The 20095-nt window shown below is 48.4% G+C and overlaps 1 protein-coding gene across 2 annotated transcripts in view; it reads right to left on the bottom strand.

Moving 5' to 3' along the window:
- Positions 1 to 500: 500 nt before the first annotated feature.
- The window catches only part of FGF18 (fibroblast growth factor 18), a 63772-nt gene continuing 44177 nt past the window's right edge, over positions 501 to 20095 (bottom strand). For both annotated transcript variants that reach the window (XM_065734957.1, XM_065734958.1), the window contains 2 exons: positions 18242 to 18348; positions 501 to 1519 (listed from right to left, as the gene is read on the bottom strand). In XM_065734957.1, the coding sequence (XP_065591029.1) occupies positions 1253 to 1519; positions 18242 to 18348 (374 nt within the window). In that variant the 3' untranslated portion in view covers positions 501 to 1252. The remainder of the gene's footprint in view (positions 1520 to 18241; positions 18349 to 20095) is intronic.

The following is a 20095-nucleotide window of genomic DNA, read 5'->3' on the forward strand; positions in this document are numbered from 1 at the left end:
CCCGGGGGCTGGTCGGGGCTAGGGTGAGTCCTAGAAGTTATAATATTGAATCTTGTCGACACCATGGAAACCAAAAGCACCCTCTCCAGAGCTCCAGCAAAGGAAACGTAAGCCACGCGTAAGTATGTGTTAATTGAGTCACATGCTAATTTTCCAGTTTACCTTTTCCTTGGCCAAAGCATTAGGAAATATTTAGCGGGCTGAAAAGTATCACATTTAAGCCTCGCTCTTGCAAAACTCCAGCACGTGTTTCCCTGCTCTGAGCCCATCGCCCCACGTAAGATTCCTCCACTGTGGGAGCGACGAGGGGGAAGAAAGAAGACAGCACTGAGGGAAAGGCAGAATTACAGAACTGGCAGTAATGCTCATAGCAGGGAGACCATCCCACAGGCCCTCACAGGGAAGGTAAACAGCCATGAAAAACAAAACCACCATCCAGCAAAGGGAAAGAAGCATGAGCAGCAAAAATATATACACGTGTTTTAAATAATTTTTTTTAATTGTTGAGGCAGTAATACTTGGTTCATGGAACTGCAATATACAGAGAGGTGAAATAAATAGCTTATATATATATAATATATATAATATAGCTGGTTTTAAAATATTCCCTTATCATTGGTGTACTAGGTCATTTTGTAGTCACTTGAATGTATTTAGCAGCATTCTCCAGAACTGAGCATAATGCAGGATCACGGAGCCGTGACACCTTATGTCGTCAGAAAGGTTACAGAAGATCAATGCGTCGAGAACTCCACGGAAACTCAATGACTGTGGCACACACCATCGTGTCTCGGTCCAGCTTGCAGCAGGCAATAAATAGATTACTGCAAAACTGGCAAGTTTCAGGGCAGGGTCTCAGTAACTTTGGGAAAGAACTTTGGTTTTCTTTGGCTTTATTGGTTTATTTTTAATAATTAGGTTTTTTTTTCCTCTGGGGATATGCTTGAAAAGTTGTCCTTTCCAAAAAGAGAAATAAGCACCTGTGTGTCATCAACAACAAGAAGTCAATTTAAATAGAGCAGTTCGTTTTGTTTTTCAAGTCACAATAAATCCCTAACAGCTTTTCCCCAGCGTTTGCCATCTAGTCTTTTATTAAGTTTTTTTATTTTTTATTTTTTTAAACACAATGTACAAAAATAGAGCTTCTTCCTTATTTTTAATGTAAAAATATTCCTCTGGTGCAGTTTTTTTTTTCTTTTTTTTTCTTTTTTTTTTTTTGTGGTTTATTACTGTGACACCGTTTCGTCTGCTTTTAACTGGGGTTGGTGGGTCGTATTCTCTTAGTCCTCTTGGTGACTGTTGTGTACTTGAAAGGTTTCTGTATCTCCACTTGCCCCTTTGGGTACCTCTTCATAAAATGCACATCCTGCTGGTTTTCCCGGGTCTTGGGCCCTTTCCGTGGCCTCCCTTTTTTGGTGAATCCAACATACCAGCCTGAATATTTCGCTGACATCAGCGCCGTGTAGTTGTTTTCTAGGACTTTCTCAATGAAGACGCACTCCTTGCTGGTGCCATCAGGCTGAAAAAGGGATAAAAAACAACCAGTTGTTATCCAAAGGCAAGCTCGCTGACCATAACCCTACCCTGCACAAATAAAACCATGTGAACCCTGGTTTCGCTTCAAACATCGCTAACAGGAGCAGTAACAAACCATCAGCTGAAACTGAAATGAGTTAGAGAAACCAAAACAAAAGCAACACGAGTTCACCTTCCTTCTGACCCCTCCTACGGAAGGGCAGAGAGATGTTTCACAGGCCGTGCTTTATCCCATCCAGCTCCTTCACCCTCAAGCAACGCAGGACATTTTGCTTTGAGTTTTCCATTAGAAAGGAGGAGAAACTGAACTTGTTCCAGAGAAACCTCATACTTATCAGGGGAAACAGAACTTTGCATTGGCCAGATGACGCTATTTCTACTTCTACTGCTCGCTTTCCACATATTTTCCAAAATACCTTATGGGCTTGTGTCCATAACTATCCAAATCCCGCTAGAACTATTACCAGCCTTACTCTAAGCCTTCTGAGTGCTTTGAACATTCCTGCAGCATCCCAGGCATGGCAGCGAGCAGATAAACCACGTGTGGAGCTCCCGGGGTGAGACAGATGGGTGCTGGGGCCACGGGCACGTGCTGTGCTCCCGACCCTGCTCGGACCCCTGGGCCCCATCCTCTTGCTGCTGCAATCTGAGGTCAGGAGGAAGCCAGCCCCGGCAGCACAGCAGCATGGAGGGCTGTCCCCATGCCGAGCAGTTCCTCAGGATGGGTCAAGCATCCCACATGCCTACCAAACCCCAGAGCTAGCACAGCGTGGGGACTAAGCCCACTGCCAAAGGGGATGATATACAGGATTACATATATATTATATATATTATATATACCTCTGCTCTTCCAGGATTTGGAAGACAGTTTCATTTCTGATGCAGAGGCGGACGTCAGCCTTCCCCTGTCCATCTCCGCCTGAGCACAGTCAGTCAAAGCTCAAGGAATTGGCTTTGAGAGCACATCTCTAAGTGGTTTTCCTGTTTGCAGAGCGAGCCAGGGTCAGGTGTAGAACTGGAGGTCAGAAGTTCCTGTTCCCTGAGCACCCCAGGGCAAAACATCCACCCAGACCGCTCACTGGCAGGAAGGGTTTGGCTCAGCGTGGGGACTCCTCCCCAGAGCCAGGCCTGGGTGCCAAGCAGGGCTGTGCACTGACCCAGGGTGCTTTCAGGACTCCCCAGTCTCTGCAGCACCTGCAGCACTGAGGGAAGTTGTGACACCCAGTAGCACGTTTCAGTCCTTCAGCATAGATGAAGTTCTATTCATCTTCTGGCAGAAAAAACCTTCTGTCCTTTAACTGCTGATTTAGCAGTGTCACATCAAGAGCATTGAACGGCACTCGGGTTTGGGCTACAACAAGTAGCGATGGCTCATCCAGCTCTGGATGCCGTCTCAGCCTTGGGTGTTTCACAGGCTCTGGACAGTGACCAACATACTATGGAGTTTCAGACAGGACTTAATCTAACACTTAGCAATGCCAAAGGAAGGATTTCCAGCATGGCATCAGTCCAGTCCAGCTCCCCAGTGAAGTCCCATTCGGGCTTTTGGGAACTGCAAGCCCATCAAATTCACCCCCTCCCACACAAACACAGCGGTATCATCCTTTGGCCATGTCTCTGCCACATCTCCAGGGGACACCGAGGCAGAGCTGAAGGGAAAATAGCACCACGGCTGCAGGTACTGGGGTAAGGAGCCCATCTGGCTGCAGTGGGGCAGGACTCCTGCTGGATGCTGGAGGCATTCCCAAAAGGCACTGCCACAGCCTGGGGTGCGCCAACCCGAAAGCCATGAAAGCAGCACCCTGCTGCAGGACCTCGTTACCACATGCCAGCCTCATTACGGGCACACAACACAGCAGGGCAGTAGCAGGCAGAAGGTGTGAGAGAAGGTGCTGGATGACTTCCTTCAGCACAAACAGCTGACCTGGGGCGCACAGCTCTACGGGGTTGAGCTCTGCCATACAACTGGCAAGCTTCACCCCAGGCCAGGCACAAAGGTCTGAATTTTATCATCTATAATGTGAAGCCTGAAAACGCTTTAATGAATGGCAAAGGTGGGCAAAGCACGGGGTTTCAGGTCCTGGGGGGGTCATTCTCCGAGTCCTGGGTTTGATCAAAGCCACATGAGCGGGGAAGAGGAAATCAGTTGACACCACAGGGTTCCACCAGGTTTCAATGCGAAGCCATAAAACCAGCCCGGGGTTTCTCAGGGCTCAGCCCACTACAAACCTTTCCCCAAAGAATGGAGAACTTTTAAACAATACCATGGCTGGCTTTCAAATCCACCCAAGCCCAGGTGCTGATGAAGCGACCAAATCTGTCCTGCAGGGCAGCAGGTAATTGGAGCGGCCGTTTCCCCCGTGCTCACAGAAGGCCCTGGCGTTGAGCCCTGACCTTGTTGCTAGGAGAACTGAGGCGTTTTCGTGCAATTTGGGAGGTTTCCGCTTGCACTGCAATGTCAGTTTCTCATGGAAAATGAAGACTGGAATTAAAAGAAAACGTGTGTGTAGGAGGGGGAAGTTATTCTATTCATAACAAAAAAGTATTTACTTATACCTTCAAATTTGCCAACATCGCCTAGGACAGAGACGGGAGGTGTAGGAATAACAAGGTGCAACTCCAGGCCAACCTCAGGGCTAATTTGAAGTAAACAAAGTGCATGAGATAAAATAATTTCGTTTTGGAAAAGGAAGAGCTAAATGATTTGATAACACGAAATTACAGCAACATTTACAAGTACTTGGAGATAAATGAGGATAAGGAGCTCGCTCTTCCCCAAACAGAGCATTCCTGTACGTGCTAAGGCACGCCTGAGACAGACAAATGATTTTCAGATACTTACAAGACGATTTTAGAGCATCTGTTATAATCCTCAATAGCACATAAATCACTCACACACGGTACCTACACCATGGAGAACAGGACCCATGATAAGGGCGAGAAACAATTTACAAGGGCTCTCAGTATTTCTCGTCACCTTGTTTTCATCGGGTGCCCATCACTTCACCATGTCCCTCTTAAATGGCAGTACAAAGCTCACTCACTGGGCCTGGCTCCCCATCCCCTCTGTTCTGCACCACAGAGATGGAAAAGGGAGACAACTTTTGCCAAGCATCGGGGGCTTTCAGGTCGATACCAGGTAAAAGATCAGACTGCCCGCCCTTCTCTGGAGCCCCGATGACATATTTGTCACCAATATGAGGCTGCATCCACTCCTGCGACGTCAGCATGGAGATGCTGCCAGGTGCATTTCATGCATACTTAGCTGTCAGGATGCACCTCAAAACTCAGAACTTTCTGGCTTGAACTGTTTTTTTAAGATAAGCAAGAGTGAGGCTGGGAGCTGGGCAGGAGCTGCTGAGTGCTGCAGGAGGGCTCACAGCCACGCTGCCCTGGTAGCCCCACAGGGCAGAGCTGGCACGAGGGATGCACTCAGCGACAGCACAGGGAGAGGAAACCCACTGGCAATGCTCCAGCTGGGACCCCCCCCGGGAGGACACAGACCTCAGCAGCACCAGGGATGCTCCTGTCCTGCAGCCCACGGGCACGGGACAGGGGCTGAGGAAAGCAGAGGCAGGCTGAGCTGGTCCAGCACATCCTGGTGGCACACACAAAAGCTCTGCCTCCACAGAGAGCACATCCACAACTGCCCAACACCTCCCAGCCAAGAGCGGTGTGAGCTCAGCGCTCTGTCCCTTCCACCTCCACAGCTGGAGGGAGGTGAGGCTGCAGGCAATTAGGCAAGTAAATTAAGTTTTAAAGAGAAAAGCCCAATGCTGTGTAATGGCTTAGGATGTTTTCCTTCTTTTGGCTCCGAGAGCAGAGTGGTGTGCAGCAGCCCTTCCCTGCTCTCAGCCAGCAGGTCTGCCTGCTGCCTCCAGGAGCTGGCCACGACTGTAGAGTGCAGCAGGAAGGGCTGTGGGACAGAACCTCAGTCTGGCACCAACACCCACACTCAGTGCTGGAAAGAGAAATGACTTTCCTGAGACCCCAATTCTTGCCAGAGAAAGCATTCAGAGCTTTTCTTTCTTTCTTTCTTTCTTTCTTTTTTTCTTCTTTTGTTTAAAACACATCGCTAATAGCTGTTAGATATGGCAGCTGCCAGCCAGCCTTGTGATAAACCTGCAGAATACCCAACCTGAAATCCACCTCCTGCAGACAGCTCAAGCATCACCCAGGCCTGCAAAGAAGCAAGAGGAAGGGCAGCAAGGCAGGCAGGGCAGCAGAGGCTTCAGCAGCAACAACAATCCCTGTACCACACAGGGCATGAGCAGCAGCGATCACCCCAGAGCCAGGAAGGGACATCTCTGCCACAGAACTGCTCCTGAAACCTGGACTTGCAGTGGATGGCAGCAGAGCTCAGGGAGGTGCCTTCGAGCCAGGGTCTCTCCAAGTACCACAAACATACCAAGGAGCACTGGATTGTTTGTGCAGAGCATTTGGCGACAGTCTCTCCAGTATTAAACACGAAATGCTGAACTGACACCAAAGCAGAATTAAGTGCCAAAGCATTTGCTGCTTCTGCAATTACACTCCAGCACGCTTTGGTGCTCCTTCTCGCCGCTCTCCTTTTTATGACCCAACTTGGTCTTATTGTAGTTTTGCTTTCTCGTTTTAAGTTCTCCAAATGGAAAGGATCAAAGGGCCCTTTGTTGTTGTGGCACTGCTGCCACTAACAGCTTGCTGCTGGGGGGGACCCCGCGGCAGCTCTGCCACCAGCCCCAGCCAAAGCACTAGCAGGTGCAGCAGCCGCCTCCTCCTCCTCCCCATTAGCCCACAGCACTAAGCCACCTGAGCAGCTTTTTATGGGAAAGGGAGGCCGGCGCAGGTTTTCTCATTTATGCTTCACAAATCTTGCTCAGTGGGCACCGGCAAATCCAAACTTCCTCGGCTTTTACGGCAACAATAAGCTCGCACAACGCGGCGCGGGGAGAGATGCCTCCACAGCTGAAAGGTTTCTCTGTTTGCAAAGATCAGGGCACAAATTAAGCCCCACCAGTAATGCTGTGTTAAGCTGCTGTTAGCTAAGCTTATGTTCAAGCACTTCCCCCTCCCCTCCGAGCCACGCTGACATCAGGAGCTCTCGGATAAGGCTGTGGTGACCAAACGCACCGTGATGGGCTGCGGCTGGGAACAAACAGCAAGCAGCACGGAGCACGTCTGGTACGGCCCCGGAGCGCCCGCTGGGCAGCGAGACTCAACCTCACAAATGAGGTCGGGATAACTCCCCTGCCTGAGCTTTCCATGTGGCACATGCACCTTGCATTTGGCACGGAAAAACCCTGAAAATGGGCCCTTTCTGCATCCCTCCCTCCTCCTCTGCACACACACAGAGGTACAGCCAGGCACTTCCCCAGCGCCGTGCTGGGCTCTCACACCACCCCCAGGTGAGCGGTGCCCCCGCAGAGCACAACAATTATTTCAAAGGACTGCTGAGAATTTCCCTCTAATGCTGGCACTGTTACACTCACACACTGCGTTCTACAGAAGAAATCCTGCCCTTTGTTTTCTACTTTTGAGTGGTGACAGCATGCAATGCTTAAGTTTTCAGGGGATGTGTGGCTCAGCAGTCCCAAGGAGCCACAAAGAGCCATCGCCAGGTGAGGGCCAAAGGCACCCAGCATGCCCAACCCCCCTGTAAGACATGGGAGCTGCACACAGCATGAACACAGCAGTGTGTGATCTCAGGAAGCACGTTACTTCGGTGCTTTTGCACCAGCCCAGCTCCAAGCCAAACAGATGGGTAATGCTCAGAGCCTCCAGACTCACCCAGCGTGGACTGGAAAAGCCTGAGTGGAGGAAAGTGAGGCAGGGCCATGCTAAAACTGCAGCTTTCAGCACTCCCAGCTCTCTGCGTCCACACACACCTTCTAAGGGTAGGTCAGGGAGTGGGGCAAGCGAGGCAGGTGCTGCAAGCAGCAGGCACGCCAAGCTCCATCAGTGATGTAGGGGAAATCACCCCTCACAGCACAGCCAATCTGAGTGCTCGTGCTGCTGGAAGCCAGGCCCAGCCACACTCTATTGGCATTATCAGGACAGATCTGTCATACACATCCTGAAGCACAGCATGCAGGATTTATGTCCGGGCCTGCTGACCACAGACACCTCTTGACCCAAATGCACACTGTTACTCCCAGCCCAGGCCGTAAATCAGGGAAGCTGCATCTATAACTGCCAAGAGTTACTCAGCCTCGTGCACGCTTCCTCCAGCTCTCTGCCCTCTGAACCTGCCCAATCCTCCGAGGAAAATACTTAGGAGCCATGATGGGCAGTTCAATAAAAGTGTCTGCCAGAGCAGCAGAGAGGTTAATTATGTACACAAGACATCTAAGTGCATTCACAAAGCGGGGGAAGTGATGCAGAATCTATGCAGTGGGGATTCTCCAAAGAGAAGGTACTTCTGCCTTCAGAAACCCAGTTTCACACCAGTTTGGCCCAGTTTTGCACACACCTGTCTGTAGGCACTGGGTACTCCAGAAAGCATGCAAAATGGGCACAGTCTTGCACGTGTGGGGTGGGAGCTGCAGGCTTTGCAGGGGTGAACCGAGCGAGACCATGGCCGTGTCGGGACGTGCCTCCTAACCTGCTGCTGCCATAACAGGCAAATGTATTGCTATCAGCACAACAGGAAGGAGCCTATCCATAACTGGAGCAAACTGGGATGGCTTCATCTGGAAACATGTTTGGTTGATAGAAATTCCTAATTGCATCTCAGAGAACTATGTGCACTTACCAGTAACGATGAGAGACATTGATCACTCTTAAAATGAACTTTATGAAAATTTAAGGAAGTATCACTTGAGTCAGAACTTCAAGAAACAACTGCTTCAGGAGACCTGAAACCACAGGCAAGCTACAGACATGACATCTGAGCAGATCCGTGGCACCCACCATTCCCTACACCTGCCTGAACCAACTGAATTTCTGCTTCTGGGTGCTAAGTGAAGGACAGCCTGGGAACGTATCGCTGCCCATCCCTGCAGAGCACTGCCTGCTTGGTTAGATGCACTGCTGGGCTTTGCTCTGTTTTCCCAGCCTCAGCAGTCATCTTTAGCCTCCACTGAGACCTTGTGGTCTAGTTCTGAGCTCATGAAAGGCACCTAAAAGCAGCAGTGTATTTCATGTAGGCTTACATTCATTACCTGGGGACTTGTGGCACTACAGGAAAACATTTAAACACTTTGGTTTAAAACATCAGATCTAGACAATAACAGGAGCAAGAACGTGGGAGCAGAACAGTTGCTGACCTTGTAGCAGATCTGGCAGATCACAGAATTGTAGGGGTTGGAAGGGACCTCTAGAGATCATCAAGTCCAACCCCCTGCCAAAGCAGCTCCCCAGATCAAGTTGCACATCCTACGTTTATATTTATTAAACAAACATAAACATCAACTCTTTTAGGTTATCATTTCTCACAAGCACAAGCTCCATCAGCTGACATTCTGGTAGTGACATCAATTTCCCTGAGGCAAGCTTAAATCAGTGGAGTTTAGGACCAAGAATGGTCATTGATTATCTGCAGGCTGGCGTTAGTTCTCTCCACATCGAGTTATATAACTGAGAAAAAAGAGAAACCTGTGATCAAATCAAGGGCCACCCATAAATCATTGAGAATAGATCCAGCCTACAAATGACGTCTCCTTTTGTAAACAACAAATGTGGGGCTTTTAAGGCTTGTCCTGCTTTAGGGAAACCTAATGCTTTTCTATAGGTAATAACTAATACTTTCCTAGAAGTAAATAAACTCAGTGTGATGCAAGTGTCTGCACCAGACACACACAGCGTGCCCTCTCCACCCAAAGAGGGTGAATGAGGCACGAGCAGGGCTCAGGGATGACCGTCCCCTCTCAGTAATTGTAATTAATGTTTAACCCCAGGGAACTGCATCACTCCGATGTGACACACAGCTGCAATCATCAAGAAACACAAGAGACAGGATGTTAGCAGCTTTATGGTGACACTTGCTCCTTGAACACAAAAAGGATTAAATTAAATTATCACGCAGCTTTCAAGAAGATGGCATTTCTTCCCTGGAAGGGGATAGACAGCTCTCAGCCACAGGATGAGAAGCAGGTTCAGAAGCCAAGCCTACAAGCCTGCTCTGCAATGCAAACCCTGACTTTGTCAAGCTCCAGTTTTGGAGAGAGAGCTGGTGGTCCTTACAAACATCCGAAGGAAAACATGAAGTTTGCTGAAGAGAAATCACAAGAAACCTGGAAACTTCTTACACAGCTCTCAGGTGACCCAACACACAAATGGGACTCCTTAGCACAAAACCAGCATCGTGAAGAAATGTAGTTTTCAAACAAAAAGTGGCTGCCAAAAGGGACCTAACCTTTTGCTTTGTTTTTGAGCAAACACTAAAGTACATTAAAGTAAACAATTAAAGTAGCATGGCTGTGCTGAGAAGCCTCCGTTAACCAGAGATGTTTGTAACACATGCCTGGAAGGTGACTCTGAGGACCCTTGATCCACCTGGCTTGACCTTGCAGTGATGAGCTGAGCACCAGCCCCATCCTGGACATCCCAGTGCCACCCAAGGCAGCTCAGCTTGCAGGAGCCACCAATGTCACAGTGCTCCTCTAACTCCAGTCTGGCTGCAGCTAAACCTCCTGTCCTTGGCTAGCCTGGGAGGATTGGTATCCAGAGGAGGGGCTTAGGGATTGCATTACCTGAAGGTAACACAGAAGGACTCAGCACAGACCCTAAATATTCAAATCACTCTTTTAAGACACTAGATGTACAACCAAAAAATACAAACGTGCTGGCTGGCAAATCAGCTAAGTCTGAATCCAAGCCCAGCAGCATTCTGCTTGTTTAAATGTACTTCATAACCTCACAGATTTCATAATCTGTGAACTAAATCCATCAGACCATGCAGGTTAAAACGTACATTCAGCACCCAGAGCTTTGAAACCTCTGATGACCAGGCAGCAAAGGGAAGACACGAAGCCCCCATCTATGCAGTGCCACGGACAGCATGGTCCTCTGGCTCAAACAGCCATCAGAGTGTCGGCATCCAAGCACGTGTGTACAAACACACCCCAAGGCCAGACTGTTAAGAATTGATGCGATTTTTCACCGCACATGAAATAGAGGAGCCTCCTCCATTACAAGCACGTTTCTTTCATCTTCTCAACCTCATGCACTGTGGGAGCTCCAACACCTCCAGCATCTCCCAGCTAACTCCCACCCTTTCTGCAGACTGTCCCACCTTCCCAAGCTCTATGGCTGTTCAATATTCATCAGCATCCACATAAGTCCTCTCCTTCTTCTGAATACACGGAGCTTCAAAATGACCTCCACGCTCCCCACAACACCAAGATCTGCCTCTTGCTATCCCAAAATGCCCCAGAACATCAAAACTTCTTCCACAAAATTCATTCCCCACATTCACGTCATTTCCCCCCCCTCTTTTCCACCTCCAGAGAAACTTTTATGTAGCGTGCTGCTGTAAACAAATTGCCAAAAGCACAGACCCAGGACAAGGCCCATTGCTAACAGCAAACATTAACGCTGCAAAGGTCTGGCTAACACAGACAAACCCCAACCACTTTGAAGGCACCACTGAGCACCTACGTCCATTTGCTTTTGTGCCAAGGCAGCCTCAGTGCAACAAACACTGGAAAGTAGTTTCCCTGGGCTCAACCATAAATGGCTTTTGGGAATCACTACACGGCTGTGCCACTCTCAGCAGGGATTCCTGGAAATGCCAGGTAGCGCTCAACATCTGCTGGCTGCCCCAAGCAACGCTGCTCAAGGACAGGAGTTGTCCCAGTGTGATTCCAGGGTACCAGGTATGCAAACACAAGGTGCCCGTGCCAGCCCTCCTTCAGCTTCACAACAGACAGGAGGACCTTCACAGCCTGTCAGGGAAGGTGTGTGATGGGGTCTGGGCAGCTTTTTGCACCTAACACCTAGACAAGTAACGTGACAAAACAATCACTGTGTGCCTACACAGCCTGAAACTGTATAACACTGTCCCTGACACAACGACTACCCACTCCTGTTTGGAAAGCTCTTCTGACACATTTCCAGCACTGTGCAGATGTGAAATCACAAGTGAACCAGATGCAAATACCACCAGCATTCATAGAAGTTTGGATGTGATGCTTCTGCTTGCCCAGCAATGGAAAATGAGCAGCTGAGAAAGGCTGTAGTGTTACCAAAAGCCTCATGACACTTGAGGGCTGAGAACAGAGGAGGCTGATTTCAGCTTCCACTTCTGCTTTTAATTTTATGAGAATGTCAGCTTTTAAGTTTTCAGTACAAAAAAAAAAAAATCAAGATTTTTTCCACTGGTTGCAAAAAAAAAAGTCTGATTAGGTGAATGCGAAAGACTAATCACTCACTTAACTGAAAGCAAACTGGCTTTGTCATCCCATTGGTTTTAGGCCTTTGTAGACCTGGTTTGGGGCACTTGAGGTTGCTCTCAGGTCAGTTCTGCACTGAGTTGTTGGAAGTTGCTTGGTTCCAGGTTCCACTGCAGTGTTTATTTAGATGACTAAAACTAAAACAAACTCAAAGGGCAGCAAAAGCCTGGGAACAGTTCATTTTTAAAAAGGACCGAACCCACCCTACATGGAGGGCCAGACTGCAGTCCAAAACGAGATCTGAGTGAGATCCAGCAGAAGACACGTCAACTTTGGTTTTCAAGCAAATGCCAAGTCAGGATAGTTTATGACTGAACATGTCACAAAGAGACACGTGCTGTCAAACCCAACACTGCTCTGTTTCTGGTTTTGTTTTTGATGTAAGTTCAGCATTCCACCCCAGAAATCATTAGGTTTTAGAAGCCCTTCTGTCAAGCAACCTGAATGCTGTGCAGCTCAGTGAAAAATCCTGGATAATCATCAAAACTGCAGAACGCAGACTGCTGCCCCAAATCCAAATTGCAGGGTTTGGACACGGACACTGAGGAGTGAGAACATCTCGTCTACAGCGTCAGAGTTACAAACCAAAGCCCCTGCCCACAGGAAGCCTAAAAGCAGGCAGCTGGGTGCCCTACACCTCCAGGGACAGCAGTGGGAGAGCCATGGCCCAGCCCCATGCAGAACATCCCCAGGGAAGGCACCCACTGGGCTCTGCGCCTGTCCCTGGGTGCCCTTGTTCTCAGGCTGTGCAGATCCTGGCTTTATAGAAATGCTCTGTTGCAAAATGAAGAAAGTTGATCCAGACACACTGACCCACCCCGTTTCCCCCACCCAGGTAAGATTCTTGTCCTGCAAAGGCTGGCTCCCAGTGAGCCATCCCATGCTCCCATAGGACAACGCTCCATTTCCCATAGGGTTGGGGTATTACAATGGGCCAAGCCTGCATGCATAGGCCCTAGCAAGAGCCCTCACTCTTCGATGCTGTCAGAGTTTTTTCAGCCAACTTTCCTGACTAAACACACACACAAGAAAACCCCTATTTTAAAGCTGTAATGTAAACAACCCCAAATCATTACTATCCCCTAAAGGCTACTGCTGGCAGGAATCAGTGATAAAGCTCTGCCAGAGCAGTCTGGCATCTAACAACAATTTGTTTGTTGTCCTGCAAAAATACACGGTCTTGCCATATGGTATAAGCAACTTTCTGGTAAGATTCAGAAATACGTTGGCTTGGAAAGCAGTTGTCACAGCAGAGAAAATCTTACACTGCTGATACGGGTTATGGTGGAGTGGTACAGGGGCAGCCAGCAGAGCTGTGTCACCTCCAGCCCCTGGCACAGCCACACGTCACCTGGCACTGCTTCCTTCAAGGCTGAGAGGAGCTGGACCGTGCTTTGAGGGACGAAGCTCAGCAGTGCTACTCTGTGCTCAGTGAATGCCAGAAGGGTTCTGAGGCTCCAGATACAGCAACAGCAGACTTGTCCCTAAAAGGACCCAAGTTAGCAGCCTGCAAGCTGAAGCAGTGCTCCAGTCACCCCAAGCAGTCAGAGTTCCTTGCATGTGCAGGTCTTCCCCACTGATGGTATTTAACAGAGGGAAAGCAGAAACAAAAACAAACTCATTAAATTGCTTTTTCCAAAGTAATGCATAAATATTATAACGATTTTCTGAGAATGTTTGTATATGGGGTCACTGAAGATTTTTAAAAGAAAGCCCAAATAGAGACGGTGCATGTCAGCACGCGGTCTGAGTGGGAAACTGCCCGTTTTATAGCATCCCGTAAACTTTGGCTTGAATTCTTTGCAGTCAATGAAGTGATATAAATGAGGAGGGGCTCCTGGGGACACAAGCCCACAGTTCCCACCTTCTGCAAAGCTCTAAACGTCTTCTCCTCCCTAAGGTCGTGAAACGGAACCAGAACCTGGAGCCAGAACCATTCCTCGCACAGGCAGTAGCCCCACTGCTCTGAATCCCAAGGCTTTGTTGAGGGCAGGAGACAGAGCCAAGCCTGAGCACAGAGCTGAGGGTTCGAACTAGCAGGATTCCTGCTCCCATCTGCTTTCAAAGCTGGCACGCAGGGCACTTTTCTATCTGAGCAAACGGGCTGAGGAAACCACCAACCAGAAAGACCTGGTCATCGCAGTCACCTAGGAAAAAAAACAGTCATTTTTCTCATGCTTTTCACAACCGCCCTCCACTTTCCCCTCATCGGAGTAAACTGGCAGGGAAGGATGTTTGTGAAAGATCCCCTTTTGTCTCTCCCTGCACCTATTTCTGGCATTTTCTCCATAGCCACATCCTGCCCCAGAACAAGGACTCGCAGCAGCTAAACGATGGCTGCATGACATGGAGGGGCAGCACCCAGCTGACTGCTGCCCAATGGCTGCTGCACTCAGGCCCCATCCCCTCGTGAGCAGAGTGCTCCAGCATTTGCCACCTGCTTCTCCTTCCTGGGACAGTCCACCCAGTGGCTCAAAGCACTGAGACACGGAGCTGTTCTCAAAACGTAACCCACAAAGAGCAAGGAACAATATTGCTGTTGGAGCTGGAAAAGACAGAGCCCAGCTAAGGTAAACCATGGAAGAACATCAGTGGGATTGCTTGGAGCATCTTCTGAAGAAATTTCTGGATCAAATCTAAGACATGCTTAGCTCTTTCCCCATTCTTCTCCAATCTTCTGGACTCCTTCCAGTCATTACCTTTGCCTCCTCTACACACTGCCCTGACAAACACGGCTCCCTTACCACGCTCTGCTGTCAGCCCCCTCTCCTGTAAAGACCCTGTAAAGACCCCCCACCCTGATCACCAGAAAACCAGGCCTATATCCTTCCCTCCCTTTCTAATTGGCAGAACAAAGCCCATGCAGACCACACAGCGCGATTCCACGCTGAGACAGCCACGGGAAGTTCCCTGCCAGCTCTCCCTAGGGGATCAGAAGGTGCCTGTGGTAAATTCGGGCCATTTTTGGCTCCACTCTCAGATATCCTTCAAAGTAAGCACTGCGAGGAGGTACCGACCCCTGCAATAACTCAGGGTCTGCTCTGCCACCTTCCAGAAGACACATCCCCAAAAGCAGTGTGCTATGTGATGAGGAAATCAGGGCAGCACCTAAAGGAAAGGGGCAGGGCTTAGGTAATCTTGCACCAGAACCAAAGGATCCACTCTGAGCTTCAAACAGACCCCTGACCCCTTGCAAAATGCTCTCTGAGGAGAGGACTGGGAAGGAACAGGGAATGGAAATCTCTGCAAAGACCTGCAATTCTAGATAGCACAAATCTGCTCTAAGGGCAGCAAAGCAAGAGCCCTTAGAGGTGGCCGGGCTAATTAAGGGCCACCTGCTCACATCCTGCTCTGCTAATTCTCACTGTAGATTTAGAAGACGTAGCTCTGAGAAGCATCAAGTCCCCCCCTTATTGATGTTATTATCCTCAGTGCGTGAGATAACAGAAGCTGGAGCAGAAAGAAAAACCAGAAAAGGGCTCACCAGGATAACGACAGCTCGAAACTCCGAGCTCCTCCACAAAGACCAATAACTCTCCTTCTCCCCAGCACTGAATTATCACAGATATTCAGAGTTCCTCTTTCCTCCGTGCATGTCCCTGCCCTGCTCCAGGTTTCACAAGCAGCATGTAGGAGTGCCGGTGGCCTCAGAAGTTGTGTGCTATGACAATAAATGCCGTCAGAAGCCCTCATCACCTCCGAGCCCTATTGCCAACAGTGGCTGTGAACACACGTGTGGTAACAAGCGAGCAAGAAAACATGAGGTTTGGGGCTGCTGAGAAAACTCCCTCAGATGGCCTCCACTCAGAAAAGCTGGCATGGGTGCCCGTAAGTAGATAGAAAAGCTGAAGGCTGCTCTTCTAAACCCGATGGATGAATCTGTTGGCCTGCAATGCAACCAGGTGGGGAGCAAGCCCAGTCTGGGGAGCGCTTACATTTGTCTCAAGTTCCAGCTGAGAACAACAACAACCTGCTCCCATTTGTAATGCCCTTTGTAGGTGATTATGGAAAACAAAAAGGACTAAATTCAAAGCAGGTTTTCAACTGGGGGGGATCCAAAAAATGCTGACTGTGAAGGAGAACAAAGCCAGATGGCATATGCTGGTACTGTTAGGGATTATGCAGTGTAAAGCAATAGGAAATGAGCAGAGAAAAAGAACCGATTTCATCCCAGGGCTCCTCCACTGCCAAATGAACATACCGGGGCAACCGTGAAACAATCAGTTTATGGGTTTCATTCTCCTCCACCCCCAGACTGAACTTAAATATTTGTATAAGCCGAGGCGTAACTTTTATCTAATGTTATCCTTGGGGTTTACTAGCTGTTTAGAGCATTCGGTCTAAAAAGCATTCCCCCAAACTCCTGCCGCAAAAAGAGCTGAAACCATGATACTAATTAAAACCACACTCTCTGGTATCAAGAAGACACGCTATTATTTTCTTTTTTGCTCATGAGAAGCTGTTAATATGGGCAATGCGTCTGGAACATTTTCCTTCCAAGCACAATGCTCAGTACCCCCTCCTGCTCAGGTCGGCTGCTTTATGAACTTGTCAGCAGTCTGGGGTGGGAAGGCTCGGATGGTGTATTTACAATAATAGATTTATTTTTTTTTATAACAAACTGTTTGCCAACTTCACGTTATAAAAAGCACATCGAGAAAAAAACAAAAGCTTTAAGCCGCATGAAAGGTGACAAGCTAAAGAAATGTCCTGCCTTCTTGCCCAATGGGCAACTGACGATGCCAAAATATACTATACATTGTGAAAAACAGCCTCCGACTCTGCCAGGATGCTTCTGGACACTCAGCACATAGCAGGAAAGGATGTGGGTGGCAGTGTGTACCAACAGTGACCCACGCTGGGGTAAAGTCTGCTACAGAAAACGGTAAGATTTCATGCTTAATTTTATCCCCGTAGAACGAGGATGCTTATAAGGTCTCCACTACTGTGCTATCAGCATATCATAGGTAATAACATATTTATCCTTACGATGTTTTTAAGACAAGGGGGAAAACGGTGTTATCGCATTTAGAGGACTAGAAAACTAAGGTGTAAAGAAATTAATGCCCAGGTTTGTGTCCAGTGCAATTTTCAGAAGCAGCAGCGTGCATCCCAATACATCTAGGTCCAGAACTTACTTCTCCAAGGTCCAGCAACGGCGTCTCATTGAGAGCAGGCAGTTACACTGCAGAGATGCAGGAAGCAGAGAGAAGTGGCTGCTTTGGTCCAGTCCTACTGGAGCACAACCTATTTCCAAGTCTCCACAGCACCCTGCATGCTCCCTGCTTCTCAAAAGCAGTTCTCCAGCGGGTTATGCAGGGTGCCACTGCTGGGGCTGCCTCTGACAGACCTGGGCTCAGGCCCGAAAAACCAACTGTAGTGCTCGCAAAGGAAACAGAAGTGGCAGGAACGATCCCCTGGGGGAAGGCACTTGTCCCACAAGTGTCACTCTTGGGACCACAAACGTAAATAATGTTTCATCAGAGCAATTGGTTTCTGTTTTCTGTTTGGGAGTGCAGCTTTCACTGTTCTGCCTTTGTTGACTCAAAATGAAACTCAGCTTCCCTTTTTCACAGCCACAAAGATGCCAGATTTTAATTCCTGGCAGCGCACAGTGCAGCAATGGAGGAGGGACCTTTTGGGGTGCTTGGCCATGTCTTAGCTTTGAACCTCCTCCTGCCCCGTTAGCGAGCTGCCATCCTCGCCAGCAGTTCAGAAGAACTGCCTAAGCTACAAAAACAAGTTAAGGCACGAAAATATGACTTCAGCAAAGAAGTTAAGCTACATGGGTAAATATGCTGTAACTTCCAACACGCTTCCATTGTGCAGGGATCCAAAGTAATAAAATATTGCTGTAATGCTAGAACCAGGAGGCCTAGTCCCAGTAAGATGTTCTGATTTCAGCATTAGCTTTGCCATGCTATAACCTGACATGCCATTGAAATCAGCACTATGTTGCTGGCCTTCCTAGCACATTCTTATTTACCCTAATTTCACTCCAAAGACAGACAGGATTCAATCAAGCCACGAAGTTATATGGACCACATTCCATAACACTGTGATCCAGAACTGACACCTGTCAATTTACACAACTGTAAAACATAAACCCATATGCATCCAAAACATCACCGCAGAATCCCAGGGGATGGCTGCAGAGTTGGTTTTAAGGACATGGGGGACAGTGGTGAAGGTACAGACTGCCTTCAAATGTCACATTCCCTCAGTCCTGCTTTTCATTTGAGGCTGACAGGCAAAGCTCGTACACATCATTACAGCTTTGAGGAGGCTGCTGAAGTTAACACGGTAAAGAAGAATTAACAGGAAACACTTACCTTCCCCACTAGCTTGCCTTTCCTGTTCATGCAAAGGTAGAAGTCTGTCTCCTTGCCTTTGATCCGGACTTGACTGCCAAAAGTGTCTGTTTCCACTAGAAGCTGGGCTTGTAAAGGAAGAAGAAAAAAAAGCATTTACCAGTGTGGTCATGTTAAGTCAGTGTGTGCAAACCTCACCAGTGTGTTGTCCCATTGCCTCCACTTGAACCACACCACGCTTGGACGCTCTACAAGGGAACAACCCTAAGAACCACCCACGGGCTGAGCTTCAGACTTGGTTACAGGTGCCAATCTGACATCTCTCCACGTCAGACGCTTCAGATTTAATGCCACTTTAGCACAGAATAGGCACACACAAGTGCACCCTGTATGTCCTTGCTGCCCCATCAGGAATGTAATGCTAGAAGCAATCCTCCACGCTGCAGGAGGTAAGAAAGTGGATTTCCTTCTCATGGAAGCGACAAGATTAGCACAACCAGAACGAGATTCCTTTCCCCACAGTCAGCAGCCCTCAAATGCTTCACAGAGGCACCCCAGGCACAGGCTCTTGGTGCTCATGACAGCCAGTGGGGGAGAAGTCCGGCACTGCTTATGTTCTGTACGATAAACACCCACTCTTACGAAGTCCTGAGTGTGTCAAGATGTCTTTCCTGGAGGTCACTGATTGCTTTCTGGCAATACAGTTCTGCTGAGCCTGCAACTCCAGACCTGGCTGGGAGGAATACGGCCAGTTTCATTGCATGCCTGTTATTAAGATGAAATGCTGTGCTGCAACATCTCCAGGAGCCATGGCAGGGGCTAGAATGCCCCTCCTTCTCCATATGCCACCTGCCCTGATGCAATGTTATTTGCAGAAGCGAGTCAAGCTGTCACTCGGATGTACAGCGTGTTACCATCACCACTAAAATCTACACACGCTCAAATTCAGCGTTTCCTTCTGACTCTGATCTAAACTCAAATTCCAGTCATGCTCGAGTTTCAGATTCCAAGAATTTCCCTGGAGAGGCAGGAACATGCAGACTGGACATTTTGGTTCAGCTCCATCTCCGATATGCAGGGGAGAAAGTAGACATGGTGGAAACACAATGCAAGAATGTGTAAGTGTCAGCAAGTGCAAATCCACGCTCCTGCTCTGGAAATTCTCACGTTTGTAAGAACTGAGTCTTACCGTAGAAACACAGCTTTTGCCAAACTCTGAAGAATGTTTGATCTGTGCTGCAAGAAGTCACATTCTTTTTGGCATTCATATTTCAAACTTTAAAACCCTCTAAGAGCAAATATGTTCACCGTTAAGGATTTACCATGGGGATAGAAATAGGAGTTTGTTTCATTTAAACACATTAATATTTTTCCCACTTGTAAAGTCAGCTTTTGGCTTCTGCAGCAGTGCAAATATCACACACCTTTAACTCACGAGGGCCCTAAACGGAGTTTTCCCTTTGCAGCCCAGTCACACATGCAAGTTCAGGGTTTGCCAGTTACTGTTTACATTCATTTAGATATATTCATTAAATCTTCATCGCAGGGGATATTTAAAGAATATGTTTCTGTATTTCTTTCTGACAGCGAGTGGGATAATGCCTGTATTATACCAGTACACAGCTTTCAAACACATAAATACAGACATTTATCTATGTCTTTTAGGCAGGTGTCGTGGTTGGAGGATGGATACCTGCCTGCCAGCCGCAGCTGCGTGCCACATGCTTTGTCTCAGCACGTGCCCAGATGGAATCAAACCAGCGCTCCCCTGGAGGCTGCTCAGATGTGGTGCCATAGCAATGGGTCAGGGAGTAGCCAGGAATATGACTATCTTTAAAGAAGTGACTGTGAAAGGTTGTCTTGTACTAGGAGATG

Source organism: Cyrtonyx montezumae, unplaced genomic scaffold (assembly GCF_038088225.1).
Source record: "Cyrtonyx montezumae isolate F1298 unplaced genomic scaffold, pur_monq_1.0 scaffold_18, whole genome shotgun sequence".
NCBI lineage: Eukaryota > Metazoa > Chordata > Aves > Galliformes > Odontophoridae > Cyrtonyx > Cyrtonyx montezumae.